The 16,656-nt window shown below is 30.8% G+C and overlaps 1 protein-coding gene across 40 annotated transcripts in view; it reads left to right on the plus strand.

The window, feature by feature from the left end:
- Positions 1–16,656, plus strand: part of LOC145683699 (uncharacterized) — a 606,036-nt gene that overhangs the window by 522,210 nt on the left and 67,170 nt on the right. For 37 of the 40 annotated variants that reach the window (XM_081755113.1, XM_081755079.1, XM_081755074.1 and 34 more), the window contains 3 exons: positions 2,527–2,583; positions 6,245–6,412; positions 12,415–12,480. In XM_081755113.1, coding sequence (XP_081611239.1) covers positions 2,527–2,583; positions 6,245–6,412; positions 12,415–12,480 — 291 coding nt within the window. The remainder of the gene's footprint in view (positions 1–2,526; positions 2,584–6,244; positions 6,413–12,414; positions 12,481–16,656) is intronic. The other 3 variants (XM_081755114.1, XM_081755098.1, XM_081755085.1) reach the window with 2 other exon arrangements.

Raw genomic sequence — 16,656 nt, forward strand, 5'->3', positions numbered from 1 at the left:
CTATACTGATGTTTACATTTGTAGTTTAAGTACACCCTCACTATGGATAATATCGTAATAAAGAATAAGTAATTTCGATATTATAGCGATTATCACCTTCCGTTTCCCTATATTGTTGCAAAATCCTGAAACACGTGTACCATTATTTCTATTTAAATCTTATATACCTAGTTCCACGTCCCTAGTGTAAAAATATCCCCACATACGGCACTTTATAAGTAAATAAATGAAAGATACTTCAGAAATACCCTACTTCCCCTCAGGACCGCAATTTTCTAAACTACCGAAATACGAATTCTCTTAATTTTAGTTGAGAGCCTTAAACCGAATTTCACCCCTACAACTGAAACAAATCTTTGACATTGGCCAATTTAGGGAAATTTGAATATTATACAATTAACTTCAGTTTTCCATCTAAAAAGCGTAATTTTATAAAATACTAAAAATTGTATCCTTTACTTTATGTAGTTATATCTACCAACTTCTGAATACTTAACTTTTCTAAAAATTATCACTGCACACTATCTCAATAAAACGTAATTTTGATAACAGTTTATGTACCGATTTTACATCCCAAAATTAAAAGAATTCTTAAACCGGTACTTTGTGATTAAATACATTAAAATTTCAATGTTATAGAAATTTTCTTTTTACCCCCTTGAGGAGCAGAATTTTATAAAACACTGCAACACGGATTCTCTTACTTTTAACAACATTTCTAATCTCCAGCTTAAACAAATTTTTACATTTGTCACTTTGAGAGTAATCAAAGTTATATTTCAATACTAAGTATTATGGATATTGCCTGCGTTTTCCCTTTATACCATAAATGTGAGGAAAGCGGAAATAATATTTTTCCTTACTTTCAGTTACAAGCCTATATACTGAATTTCAGATCTCTAACTTAAGCAAGCCCTTACATTTAGTACTGTCTCACAAAAGAATGGCAATTTAGTATTGTATACATTTCTCTCTTCAACATCTTTGTGGCAAAGTATCCGAAAAGGCTGAAACACGGTTTACGGTATTTTTACTTAAGAATTATTATTCTTAATTTTATTTCTTTATTACAAGTAATTTGTCAGACATTATGTTTGCAGAAAGTTTTGCATGAACAGTTTTATTACTTAGAAAAGATATTTCCAATATCTTATACTTCACTGCCAAAAGGATTATAGCAACCAATTTCGAGATCCTGTCTCCAAACTTTACAAATATATAGGAATATGCATTCATAAGAAAATAGTATGTAAAATTTCTATTCTGAACATGCAACATAAGGGTCTTTTACTAAAGCATGCTGTGAAGTAATTATAGTCCAAGATAATCATTAATTCCATAAGTTTTACAATCTTAAGAATCTTCACTTTAGGATACTAACTAATTTAATGATATAAAATAATATCTCAATCTTGAGCTTGGTATTACTGCAGTGCTGATTTAAGGAGTAAGTAATAGGATTTGTGAAAATTGATATTGAAATGAGTGTAGGCTAAGTTGCCCAGACTGGTTTTATGTTTGCTTAGCATAAATCAATTCATTTAGAATATTTATCGTTGACTAAATGTTCTACTAACATTTTCTCAATTGGATCAACCTTATCCATATACAGGGTGACCCATAATTATGTGTATAATGTTTGACTGACTGTAGTATTTGTAACGCTGCACAAACAATTACGATATGACAACATTGTGTTGCCTGAGAGCAGAGGTAGCTCTCACTGGACTTAGAACCATTAGTATTTGCCATACAGAATGATGGAACGGTTCTGTTTGGAACAGTGTATGTGCTCCTTGCGTTTGTATTTTCTTGAATGGCTAGTTCGAAATCCCGATTCGATACCATATGGTTTTTATGAGGTGCTTTAAAGGACAATGTGTATCAATATCACGTAAACAATTTGGCCGAACTACAACAAGCTATTACAAAATAGTTCCACATGATGCGAGCTGCTTGCAACAACGTTGCTCTTTGCCTCCTGGCATGTATCGAGATGGGTGTTGCATTGTTGGACCATGCCATGGAGAACAGAGTTTAAATTGTTATAAGGAAAGGTATAAGATTAACGTGTTTATGTTCAATTTAGTTCAATTTAATGTCCAAGTTATGTTGCTATATTCTGTTAGAAATAAGAAACGAATTGACGTTTAGAGAGAAATTATTACCCTGTTGCCACATAAGGAATTATCCCGCTGAAGTGTCCTCTATAAGTCTTTTTCATTAGAGAGGGTAAAGTTATAGAGGACGCCTTAGCGCCATACTCATGATGTGGCGACAAAGTAACAGTTTTTCTCTAAATGTTAATTCGTTTCTTATTTTGAACAGAGTATGGTTTCATAACGCAGTCTTTCAAACATCATGTACATGATTATGGTATACTCTGTGGATGCTCACTAATAACGTAAACAAGCACCTAGCTTTAGAATTTACTTCTATTGTGTTTTGTCTTTGCCCTGCGCAAGAAATGCTATACATATTTTATTACTATATTCAATTTATTATTTTACATCTTTCTTTGTTTAGTGAGTATAGTCAAGGAAACAGAAACTATCATTCATGAACTCACCACACCAATTCCAGGTTTGTGTCACAAATTTGCATATAAAATGTAGATACTATTTCTGTTTCATGTACCTCTGATCAATTTTATTTTACCTCTATATTCTGCGTTATCCATAACAAATTATAGTTATAAACAGGTATTGAGAAAGTCAAAGCAATTATTATTATTATTATTATTATTATTATTATTATTATTATTATTATTATTATTATTATTATTATTACAATTCAGGGAAAGAGTAGAAAGTTTTAGTTAATGTACTTGATAGAAAGTCAACTTCGATCATCGTTTTACATTTATTTACGTACTTAACAGTATTGATGCTATAGATAATCGAAGAATGTACGAATTCCATCTTTTCCTTTGAAAATGGCGTAATGAAAAATAAGGGTAATTCTTTGAAGAAAATCAGAATAACACATGTATGTATCAAACCTGAAATTTTGCAAATATGTACAAACTTTCTATCTAAAGCGAAAACTTCCACAAACGATTTCAATCTTTTTAATAGCGATGAATAACAACAGTACTGATTTCGGAATTTTTGTAAATACCGACAACAGTTATACTTTACTGATTATTAGTTATCTTCTAATTGTCCAAACATTTTCTATTCTTCAAACTAAAACTCACTAAATGTCTTAATCACTCACTGAAGGGTAGTGTGACATTTTTCTAATATTACTACCAGACATAATCCACTCAGACAACTACAGAACTGCGCTTACCACTTATGAGAATATATTTGATTTATTCAGGTACAGTTAAAGTTATGATACACTATATGGGACATCAAAAAGCAAACCATTATAATATGAAGAACAACATCTTCAAAGATCGATTTTTCTCAACGCATACTCCAAATTAAACCAATATTCGAAATCATGTTTAAACCTAGCCTCCAAAAATGTGCTAACTGCCCAGCTGTAACCAGGGTTTAGTTTTCAGTATGACTGCAACGATTCATTAAACTTCACTTAATCTACATTCATAACAACTTCCTATATCAAACGCATTGCCGTTCCTTGACAGGTGCCTTCGGAAATAAATGGATTGTAACATAATTATAAATTTTACCTTGCAAATTCACCTTGTTAATGTTATGGTTATAACTAATACATTTCATTTTGTTAGGATATTGTAGTGGCTCGTTTAGAAAACTTTACGTACGCAGTATTTTTCAATGTTTTCTGAAACATATAATAGCTTTACAAGTACCTTTTTCATATTGGATGTAGACAGTTTTTTTACTATGTTTTAAATAGTGTTGTGTAAATTTTCCACACATATATATCAATTTTTGTGTTAAATTGTATTTTTTTATTGCTCTTATATGATCACATTTGATTGTTTTTATTGTAAATTATTATTTTAAATATATAGTAGAAATAATTTTCTTATATTGTCGCAAAGATACAAAGAGTCTTTCTGGTCCTTTTTGTTTTCGAACAATTGAAGAAAAACAAAATACATTTTCAGGATTTAAGGCTTATTTGATACATTTAGATGCTTAAAGTACACGGCAATAATATTATTACTGTGAATCTACTACAAGGACAGTAATCTCATGAACTGAAAGAAGAACTTCTATGTTCTTGTCCAACACTGAACTTCAAATGTAATTATTACATTTTTTCTAATATACTAATACATAGAAATTCTCGAGCACGGTAAAATATTGCTTAAGAGATTGTTTATATTATAAACAAGACACGATTCGATCGTAAGTCTAATAATTAACTACTTTAGTAGTAACCAAAATTTCAAATTATGTTGTATTTCAATGTTTAATTGTAATTAGTAATTTTGTATGCTCATTATCAAAAGTACTATGAAATCTTAATTTTAACTACAGACATATTTTTCTCTGAAGCCATGTAGACTAATACTACATAGTACTGGAATTTGATCATATTTTAATTTCCCACTTCATCATCATTCATGGTAACGTTTACGTAGTATTTTTGTTAATAATCGACTTATATACTGACCTCATGATCGAATATTTTTTGGTTAATTTAATTCTTAATCCATTGTTTCTCTTGAATTTTTCTATATTTTTACTTGTTAACTTTACAAAAGAAGTCTCTGTACATATGTAAATTTGCATGTTGTTAGCAAATTCTGAAAGGAACTTGAATTAGTTTCTAGTGCTTACTAATCTTAAATATTTAAAACTAATCAAAAAATAGCACGAAATAATGCAAATGTATTATACATAAGTGCAGTAAAGGTCAAAGATGTGCACTGCTGAATCAGTATTTGGCAAAACTCAACTGCAATATTTAATTAAGAAAAAGTACATAATTTTAAATTAGGTACATTTTCAAACGTCCTTTTCCACTAAATTCCACTTGTTTTGTCGTGCACATCCATGTTTAAATTTAGTTAGAAAATATTAAAGTATCTGCAAGAAAACTACGTGTTACATAATGCGAAGGACAGGTCTTTTAGAAAATCACTCTGATTTTATGTGTTTTAACTAACAAAACTACCGATTTTCTTTAAACGTAGTCTCCTGTTTGAAATCCATTCTCGAATTTAGATGACGAAATTTAACTGAAACTTTAATTTAATTGAAACTTGATTCTTACAATATTGTATTTGTAATTAAATATAATCTCCACAGCAAGGAGCAAAATAATTTATTTTGAGAAGTAAAGAAGGTAATCTCAATATATTTTCCTCAAATTAAAAGCTCTGAAACTTGTTTGGAAGACAAAAAGTGCTCGTTCTAAAAGATCTGGAGTTTATCTTAATGTTATCGAACCCAGAGAGTCAATGCCACGTTCACAAAACCTCTCTATTGGCTTCCATTCCTAGTCAACTGGATCTAGTTTCTATTTTGTATTGCTATTTCTGGGAGATCCATATGAATCTTTTGTATGCACTTAGGTCTTTGTAATAGTCCTTCTTTCCCTATTAGATCTCCAACTAAAACTTTGAAAGTGTTTCTACTTTCATCCAAATTGGATACATGAAGCGCCCACCTGAGCCTTCTACATTTGATGATCCTATCACAGTTGGAAACAAAATAAACTATGCAGTACTATCCCCTATCAGATTTCCCCATAAACATACGCCATAACCTAGTGGATATCATGCAATTCCATGCCTTGTTTGCTGTCTTTGATTTCCCTTGTAGTGTACTCAAGAACGAAGTTGAATATTGGTGTCCACAACACCTCTCCTTGTTCCAGGCCATTCTCTACAAAAAGCTCATTGGCAAGAACTTTCGTACCAAATTTTACTTTGGAATTCGTTTAAACCTACTTTGACTACTCTAACTAACTTTTCGGAATTCCAGATTCTGTTAATACTTTTGTATAATATTTCCCTCCTAAACGAATGGTAGGCATTTTTGTAAATATATATGTTTCTTTCCACGAACACTATAAGTAATAACTCACTATTCATGCGCACATCATTTGCACTAATCATCAAGATCTTGTTATAAAACACCCTATACATAACATTCATTTTTTTAAGTTTAAGGGTACTTTTGTACATAAATTCTGTCTAAAAATATATTAAATTAAGTCAATTCAAATCATATTAATAAGTAGTGGTAACGTAGGTTGCGTAAATATTATTTAAATAAAAAGATTATTTATAGTTTCCTTTTATTCCCTTCATTTATTATCTAAAGTAAAATTTGTTGATACTTTTTTCTCACAGTTTGCGGTGAAGGAGAGCATTATTACAAGTGCAGACCATGCGACGGAACTTGTAGTGGGAGGGTTAGAAAATGCCCACGAATTTGCAAACCTGGTTGTGCATGTAAAAAAGGACTCGTGAGAAAGTTTAAACATGGCCCTTGCATTAAACTTGATCAATGTCCTAACGGTAATTAATGTAAATTTCTAAACTAATATATTTGCTAATAACTAAAATAATTCGTTTAATATACTTACATTTTAAATATTTTTGACAATATTATTTTACTCCAAATGTTGATTGTCTACAGTAACACAATAAATTATAATTTTTAAATTATTGCATCACATTACTAGTTTTAGTCTGAGTTTATATTGACCTCGTTATGTCTCGACACATCACTCATAATACATTAAATTTACAAAACATTGAAATTCATACAACTCATATTATTTGCTGTAGTTTTCTAAAATGCATTAACACATTAAATGTAAGCTTATTTCTATGAGAAACTGAAATGTAATACTTTAAAACAATTCACATAAATATTTAAGCATTATCTATGACCTAGAGATCTCCATAAAATATTAAGGCACTTTATAAATAGTTTCACTTAAATACTACTATCACTTTTGTTATAAGATTTCTCACCATAAATCTAAAGTTAGTTCCTGCAATTACAGATCGTTAACGCTGATTTATTGTTGAAAAAATAGTTTTCTGACACGTTTCATTCTTACCGCCACTACAAGAGATCATACGCATAAAAAATATTCCAGATGAAAGATACGTATTTGAATCTTATTTACCCTAATTTATTGAATTACATGAGCTAAATTACATATCCACTTGTAACTAAGAAACTAGAGTCTGTGATGAAAGTGCTAATATTATGGTGGTATATGCCAATTATATTATAAACAGACATCAAGGTTCATGTTAGAATAAATATATGCAACTATTATGATCAAACAACAGAAAATCACTCAGAGATACTTTGGCGGCAACAAAAGTGGTTACTATATACATTAGGGTGTCTCTTATATAAAGTAATTTCGTGCTATGGAACGCTCACCTGCAAAATTTATTCAATGTGACAGTAAACACGCATTAGTAAAATAGCAGCTCCCTACGAGAACGTTAACCCGCACTGACTTGACAACAAAATCATTAAATAACGTTTCCATTTCGTAATATAATTTAGAATATCCAACCGTGATAACGGAGAAGCTAAAAGAGACAGAAAAACGAAACTTTACACGAGGCAACTAGAGAAAGGAAGACACCTACCCTGTATTGGCGAACATCAACGAATGAGCAGTCTTTCCAACCCAAGAGAAAAATATAATTTTGTAAATCGAATGCCCTAAATTGGATACCATCATTGTAAGCAACAATGAAAATAACGGCAAAAGAGATTATAAACGCAGATCAGAGTTGCAAACGTTTCTAAAAATAACGTTAAACACATGTCAAATACAAACGCCGGTGGTGTTAGTAGCGTTGCCAATTTTTACAAACCATTCTTCTCAGCTTTAAAAAGACACCGAATATCTCAGTCAGTACGCGACTTATCGATCTTACATAACCACAGTACTGTTTCTCATGCTCTACCGTCTTGCATTATAGGTTTCAAACCATATTGCATTAGCGACCTTTTCAAAGTTATTGTACATTTTCAAAACTCAACTCTTCTCTTCTGTTATTGGCAACACTGTCTAACAGACCCTTCTAGACGTGGAGTCGGCGTAAACAGTTCTGGTCAACGTTTAATTTAATACGTAAAATCGTTAGTACCTCACTTCCTGTGTACACCAACGGCGTTTGCATTGAAAACATATTTCGCATTATTTCACTAAAAGTTTACAACACTGATCTCCGTTTACCATATCTTTTGTATTTATCTTTATTGTTGTTTTCAATGATGATAGCCAATTTGGGTCATTCGATTTACAAAAACATAACCTTCTCTTGGGTTGGCAACACTGTTCATCCGGTTATGTTCTTCAATACACATTCAGGTGTCTTCCTTTCTTCAGTTGTTCGTGCAAATTTTTGTATCCCTGTCTCTTTTGGTTTCTCCGTTATCATGATTGCACATTCTAAATTATATTATAATGTGGAAACATTATTTCATGATTTTGTCGTCAAGTCGCCACGGATTACGTTCTGGTAGAGGGCAGCTATTTCCCTAATGCATGTTTACAGTCACATAGAATACATTTATCGGGTGTGCGTATAGTAACACGAAATTACCTTATTTAAGAAACACGCTAATATATACATATTTCGACGATACGAAAAATTAGATGTATTGTAATAAGCTGTTCATATATATATATATACTTCTTCTTGGAAGTAGACTTACGTTCAGAACACATAGAAGCATCACTAGTGTACATTTCATGTAACTAAGTCTTACACTACATACATTATATCCAATCACATTTGAGTCATTTGTAATTGAAGTGTCCAATACAAATTGCCATATATATTAGGAACAAAGATACGAACAGCAACAGCTATCTAAATATATTTTGTCTCTTGCACAGCAGATACTTTATTTGGTGATTCTGTCGCTGACATATTAAAATAGTGCGCAATACCAAAGGGAGTGAACATATGCCCTATTGGAGACTTTCCCTCCAGTTACGCATAAATTAGTCAAGTAATCACATCATTTTCACATATAATTATTTATTTTTGTATTGTTGAGTAACTGTGACCCCTCCGTGTTGTACACCCTTGATTATACTTTAATACAAAATGTCATCTCAAATAATTTACAATACTTTTATTTCTTTCTTCAGATTATTTCCAGTTTGTTATCCTCAGCACAAATTTAGAATGCAGTAGAATGTAATTATTAGCTGGTAATGGAGAGGTCAGCATCGAGGCTATATGTTCCCGTCACTAGTACAAATTTAGAAAACAATTTTCCGTATACTTCTTTTCTACATTAAATTTCTCACATTACACCATATTCATACTTCATCCTTATGTGATGCACACATAGCACATATTATAAAATGGCAACCACAAGGACGATGCGTGTACGCGAAAGCATTCTCTAGTAGTATGTGTAAGAACCAGAGAAGTACTGTGATCAGAAAGTATGGTGAATCATTTTGTTACAAACAAAATAATAAGGTTTCATCAAGCATAAATCTATCTAGTTTCCATGGATTGTAATATAACATTGTTTCAACGATTGAAAGCATTTCACAAAGTGTACTTTCCTTAGATACCTTCGTCACACTGTCAATATCGAGAATGGTGTCAAATCTTCTTTTCAGCATCGCTTTAGTTTCTAGGGAGATACAGGAGTTGTATGGAGCTATACTCGGAGAGTGCGGCAAATGTGCAACTTTTTTGGCCTGAAACTCGAGAAGCAAAAGTAAGATTTGGAGAACTTCCCATTTGCAAATTTATGGTTAAAATTCTTTACATAAATCACTAGCAGATATTTAATTCTTCGGAAAACTTGTCTATTAGAACGTATCATTTGTAAAATATTTGTCCCCTTTTAATGTTTTCCATATTGGAGAAGTCCTGTTCGTAGCTCGTCTTCACAAGACTCATTACTTTTTTGAGCCCCACATAGCGCTTCTTGTGAACAGTCTTCAATGCCAGCACTTCATCGTTGTACACTAATGTTTACATTTTCTTAGCTCATTTGACAATTTACAGAAGCTTAAATCAAAACTTAATTGATGCTTGACAGACACTCTTAACACGTCCTCACTCTTTGTCTCTGGAAGTAAAGTAACATGTAGCAACTAACTGAAACTCAAGACTAACTCAAGACTGTCTCAAAGTTTTAAGCTACAGCGCGTACGAGTTAAAATAGATAAAAGTTTCAATAAGAGGGACTGTGCAACTATTCAGTGTGTTTTGTGATCACTTCTCAAAATTGTTAATGTTGAGATGTGAAAGTGTAACAGTAAGCAGGAATAAATTGAATCATATAAAATCACGCCAAATGTTAGATAACGTCTGTGATCTGATTTCTCAATGTGACACAATATAGCTGGTATTGCAGGCGACATGTATTCTGCGACACTATCTAAATTGTGATTTAATTCCAAAACAAACTGAGATGAATTTTCTTCGGATTCGTTAACACTCGAACACATATAGCTCCACATGATGTTGAGACAACTCATACATTGCAATTGGAACTTTATAGTCACCAATTTTAGTGTATCCAATATTGCAACTGGTGATTTCCTTTATTTCTTTGCTTGTTACTTCACCTGAAACGACTTGCTTCCCATCAATAGTCGTGAAGATCTCAACATACATAAGTTCTCAATGGACTGAAGTCGTAGCATGTTTTTACACAATTGCTTTTGCTCAACTTCATTAAAACGAATGGGCTCAATATGACTATAAAGTATGTACATGTATGGAATCACCGATTCTGTTCGTTCTTATATTTTCTTCCTTGCAGTATCAAATTAGTCCCGTTTGACACATTCGACAGAACTTCAAAAACATTTAAACAAATTTTTAATCATTATATTTATATGTGTTAATTCAGTCTATCAAAACATTACATTCATTTTCTAAAATATTCCAATTACTGTACAATAGCTTATGTGAACTGCAAAATTTGCTTTAACTATGTATGTAGCTATAACCAGTCATATACTTGAATCAGGAAGACATAATTTCCATTTTCAATTCAGATATCTTTAACTCCTATAACTCCTCTTTCTTTATAGCTATCTACTAAATGCCTTAAACTTACTTTCATATAAAACTGTTGACCTGAAGAAGATTCAATGTTTATTAAAGTTTTCCATCATAACAAATCCTTTAAATATATACATAAAAACCCTTCGCTGGAACTTTCATTATCCATTATGTTACAGTATTAACAGTAGGTTAGTGTCCAAGTACGATGGTATCAATTACTTTAATAACATAATCCCAGAATTCTTACTCGTAAGATTATATTGAAATTTAGTTTCAGAAATGTCTAGAACTGCATAGTGTTTAATACTATACTAATGACATAAGGCAACTTTCTTTATCTTATATCAATCTTAGAATTTTTGTGTTGTTTCTCAATATTACTTTTAATTTCGTATAGCAAAACTTATGAGTTATTGATTTCAAAAACAATAGTTATCATCAAGTCTGAATTCCATTAACAAGTGAAACTTTCACTACCGTCAAAAACATGCCTTAACGTGTTTAAACTATAGAGTTAAGTCCTAATTCTAGTGTAGTTCCGTATAACATAATTTAATATAAATAGTAGTAATACTCTTAGTGTTTTTGCGACAATACTCAAAATCAGTTCTCGGTACGTACAAAATCTTAATATAAAAACTCAAATAATAAATTCAGTTTCGTGAATGAAATATCATTGGTAATATTTTAGGTCATGTACAGACCACTTACAGGTCACGTAACTTATAATTAATGGTAAAATTACAACCTTTAGAGAAAGGTCAAATATATAAGTAAAAGAAAGAAGATTGTCTAGCCTTGGGTATTATTTAAATAGTTACATCCATATAGCAAATATTTGAAAATTATTATAATTTTCCATTTTATTCACTTTAGTAACTATTTAAGTTAACGTGCATATTAACGTACAATATCATAGTACTAGAATTAGAAAGCAGAGATGAATTTGATATATTCTGCAAAACTGTTGTTGTGTATTATTTGTAAATCTAATTTTGAAGATTAAAAATTGAATTATTGGCGAGATATTCTTTACGAATTATATTTGTTGAACCTGATACTAAAGATAATATTCAGCTATGAATTAATAATTTTTGTTGCGGTGTACTCTACTCATAATGTATTTAAATGCGACATATTAACCTGAAAACAATCTTTCTAATCTAATTGCTATAAGATGTTAGCAATCTTAGTTACGCAAGTAATATTTCATATACATCAGAAGAGAAATCTTCTGAAATGTTAATGAAATATAATGGGCTATAATAATAGAATGATATGAAGGAGATTGTAAGACAATATTTGTACTCATTAGATTTCAGATTGTTTCATTCTTGGTAAGATCTTGACTGTTGTTGACTTATACCGTATACATTAATAAGTGTAGAGTAACCTGAAAGTATTGCTGTTGTTTTAGAATTTTTAGAAGAGACTTACAGATTTTTAAAAGTTGTAATAGAAGTATCCAAAATAATGACTCTTAATTTCAGAACCAAAAGCACGAGGGAACGAAACAACTAGTATTAAACCACCTCTACAACACACTTCTTCAGAAGGTAAGCATCGGATTCGTTAGTACTGTATATATGTATGCGTTACACCTAGAAGATATTCTGCTTTACAACACATAACAACACAAAATAACCGGAACTATTGTTAATATATGACTAGATATCAATTCTAATATGTAATAATAAAAATGTATCAGAATTAAAATGTAATGTACAAAATACTTTTATAAATAAATATACTGTTTTCCTGAACTGAATTCACCTTGTATTAATTAACATATTAGTCTCAATTATAACTTACTAAAAGTAAACATAACCAGACACATATTTGATAAAACCATGCTCGCGCACGTAGTATAAATGATAAAACATTTCAAAGGAAATTGTGTTTGTAACTGAGATTTAAATATAAAAATAAATAATTTAAATAAACTATATCGTGTTACAATTTAGGTATATACGGGATCTTATTTCAAGCAACAAACATTGTTCCTAACAAATATGTAACAATCAAATCCGATACCGCAATTAAATATCCAGGTTAATTACAGAATTATCGTTAACTCAAAGTTGTGGTAAGTGATGAGGTTTGTTTAATATTGATGCATATCATTCTACCCTAAAAATACACAGTGATCATGGAAGATATTGATGCAACTAATATTCGATGATCAGTAAAAAATTCGATAAATAGATTGCCTTCCTTAAACGTCTACTAATTCGACCTCCATGAGAGAAAATTTCCATTTAAACACTTCACTTCAACACTTTCAAAAGGAATTATTAAAATATTATGATATTTTTCTTAAGTAACAGAGTAAAATAATAAAAAAAAAATTATAAAACCTTAAAACTAAAATTAAATGTGTCTCATGACGAATGTTCTTAATGTCCTTGAAACTTAGTGTTGCATGGCAAATGTAATTTTAAGTTCTTCATACTTTTATTATCAATAATGTCTGAAAATTAAAGGATCATACACTATGAAAATGTAAAAATATTTGTTACTTAAAAGTAATAAACAAAAATAAAAATCACAAACTGGATATAATGAAAATTCTAAGTCCCTTAATTTACAGTACAAATGACGCATAACTAGAGTGTTAAATCTTGCAAACACTACTTCTGAACTCACTGAAGTGTTTTTTTTTTTAATCCTCATTGAACTCTCAAATAGAGAAATTATATAGGACCATTCTTATTTGTGGATAGAATACCTGGAGGAAGACACTACGTAGAAATGTTAATCTACATCAGATATAATAGAAAGCGCAAGTTAAGAAAATATATAATAAATTACTTTCATTGCATAGTGTGAAACTGAAGTAGGCTTTCAAACTATGGAATTTAATGTTCAAACTTGAAGCAGTATATATATATATCTACAATTTGCAATAAATTGATAAAATAAAAGATAAAACCTAAACCTCGCTCCCCAAATTCATACTAAAGAGTCGCTATTCGCTATGCCTTAATATTCTTGTTCTTTTGCAAAAAAGGGTGAGTCCAGAAATCGTTAATTTAGACCACTTGCGGATTGAGTATATGTAGTTGAGGGAAGATATAGAACCAACTCTTGAAAAGTTCAATCCCTTTCTGAAAAACACATCTTGATACTTGCTCTGCTCTGATACCTGTCAACAGGTGGATGGGCAAACTGTTTTACAAACCTTCTGATACTTAGGTATAGCATAGCTTGGAAGTCTAGACACCGGTAAATATGAATTTAATTCCAATTTAAGTGTATTACATAGAACGCATCACTGATGTTACGAAACTAACGCCTGAAAACTATTGCTTATTGCCGCAAAAGTGCACCATTGATAGACGTATATTTATATATACGCATGTTTTAATTATGAAATACATAAATACCGAAACTATTTGTATTGTTAAAATTTATATTATTCCTTTAAAAGACATTTATTGCCAATTTGTGATATTTGTTATACCAGAAAGCTACTAAATCTTAAAAAACGATATTGGGAAAATATATTACATTACTGACTGGTGTGTGAGCAAAGGTAAATTCTTCAGCTTAACGGAGATATCTCCAGAATGTATAAAGTGATCATTCTACCTTTCCATTTATTTCTGATATAGTATATATATTTTTATTTTACTTTAAAACTCATATTTAATAGTGAAGCAAAATCAAAATGTTTCTTTTATCTTTCTCCTCTTTAAAGTAGCCTAACTGATTAAAATGAATACCAGATAAATAATAATAAGGGTTTAATGAATAAATGTCCTTTTTACTTCAAAGTTTTATTCCGTGATCGCATTCATTTTGGCAATTTAGTAACGTTTACATCTCTTTTGAACTTACTACTAACGTCGTAAAGTATTCATTCTTGATTGTTTACCTCATTAGCACCCTTAACCGATTGAAGGTATAATACCACCGATCCTTAATCTCTCTGAAGGTAGAACTTTTACAATGACATTTCATGAAAAGGACGACATTAAAAGGTAATTACTCTTGCTAGACAGTAATATAAATGAATAAATATACTATTCATCATAAGACTAATGCCTTGGTTGTGATTACATAAGAAACGCAGGCGTTGATGCTGTGCAAAATGCAAAATAGGAAAATATGTTTGTACACAATTTTCTTGAGATTCATTCAGTTGTCCTTAGTATTTTAATAATTATTCTTCACATCTACCTTTATTCATTATAAACATTGTCTTAACGAAACATGTCAATATCAAATATTCAAAATATGTAAACCTAATTTGGTTATATATAAGTTCTAGTTATTATTGAATATCCAATATTTTAAAAATATGAGTACTGCGCAATACTTATGATTTCCATTTTCGATTCTAACGCAGAGCTTTGGCAAGCTAACATGGGAACGCTTATGAATGAAAATGTATGTATGACATTTTGAATGTTCACGTTGATAAAGATCAAACAGGAATGTATGTCAACGACTACTGATTATACACATATCTAGGTAAAATACTTTATTGGTAGAGAACTGGATACTTAATATTACTTTTCACTAAGGATTCTATATAAAACGGGATATATATTTTAAAATTATAATAACATATACTACAGATAAGATAATCAATTAAACGTGATCACAACCGACGATTTCGTTTTTAGAACATATATTTTAATATTAGCTCGTACAAATACATTTAAGTAAAACATTACATTCTTAGTTACCTTACAAAGTACAGTATTCTGAAAAACTGTCTTTAAAGCGGAGCAACAGGCATGAATGTCAAACGTAACCGTAATTTAACATTGTAGGAAGAGTTAAGGCAACAAGGAATAGTGTTCATTGTCGGTGATCTTGACGGTGGCTATCTTCATAGATGTTATATTGGGTTCTAGAACCATCTCGAAGAAGGAGAGGCCCATTACATAATTCTTGGCTAGAATTTTACGAACAATATAATGATGAGATCACCTAAACATTTATCCAGAAAAGATATTGATTCAGAAAATGTGTCAATGAACCCGACTTGCTATTGAAAAAAATCACTTAACAGTGTGTCGCATGATCACTGAATATAAAACGGTGTTTATAAAGTTGTAGCACCACATATCTGAGGATTCTTTCATAAATCACGTGCCAGAATATTATAAAACATGAGTAATATCATTCCCAAACAAAACAAAATGCTGTCAGATCTGGGAACCTGGATGTCAATTTAATTATTATATTCCAATAATTATGTTTTATAAAAAATTAACATCATACAATTATTTTAAAAAGTTTATACATTAACATGCTGTACCTCCATGTTGCAAAGCGTTGGGAAAAAGCTCTAAGCCATCACTCTGAAGATGATATCGTAATAATTGTTGGTATTTGTTGAAATTCATTTTTCTTACACTGAAAAATGAACAAATCCCATATGTATCCCATATGCCGCACCACTCGTTCACCCCTTTGTGTTTAGCAAGTATGGAATATCATGTAACAATAAGTTATCTGCTCTGTATTGACATAAAAATACCACATCAGTGTTTTGAATATTTCATCCAAAAATTGGGTCACGTTGCTATTTGTTGACATTCCGCTTTCAGAACTCCATCTTCAAATCCGGAACTTTACTCAGATATTGCAGAATTTGTATATTATAGGAGTAGCTCTTATATTTTCGCATAATCCTTCTTACCAAACTCCTGCCGACATCAGATTTTGCAGTTAACACTTATCCGGGCAAGCGGACCTCCTAGGCCCAGTAGCTTCAT

This window comes from Thermobia domestica, chromosome 4 (genome assembly GCF_964235325.1).
Source record: "Thermobia domestica chromosome 4, izTheDome1.hap1.1, whole genome shotgun sequence".
Taxonomy (NCBI): domain Eukaryota; kingdom Metazoa; phylum Arthropoda; class Insecta; order Zygentoma; family Lepismatidae; genus Thermobia; species Thermobia domestica.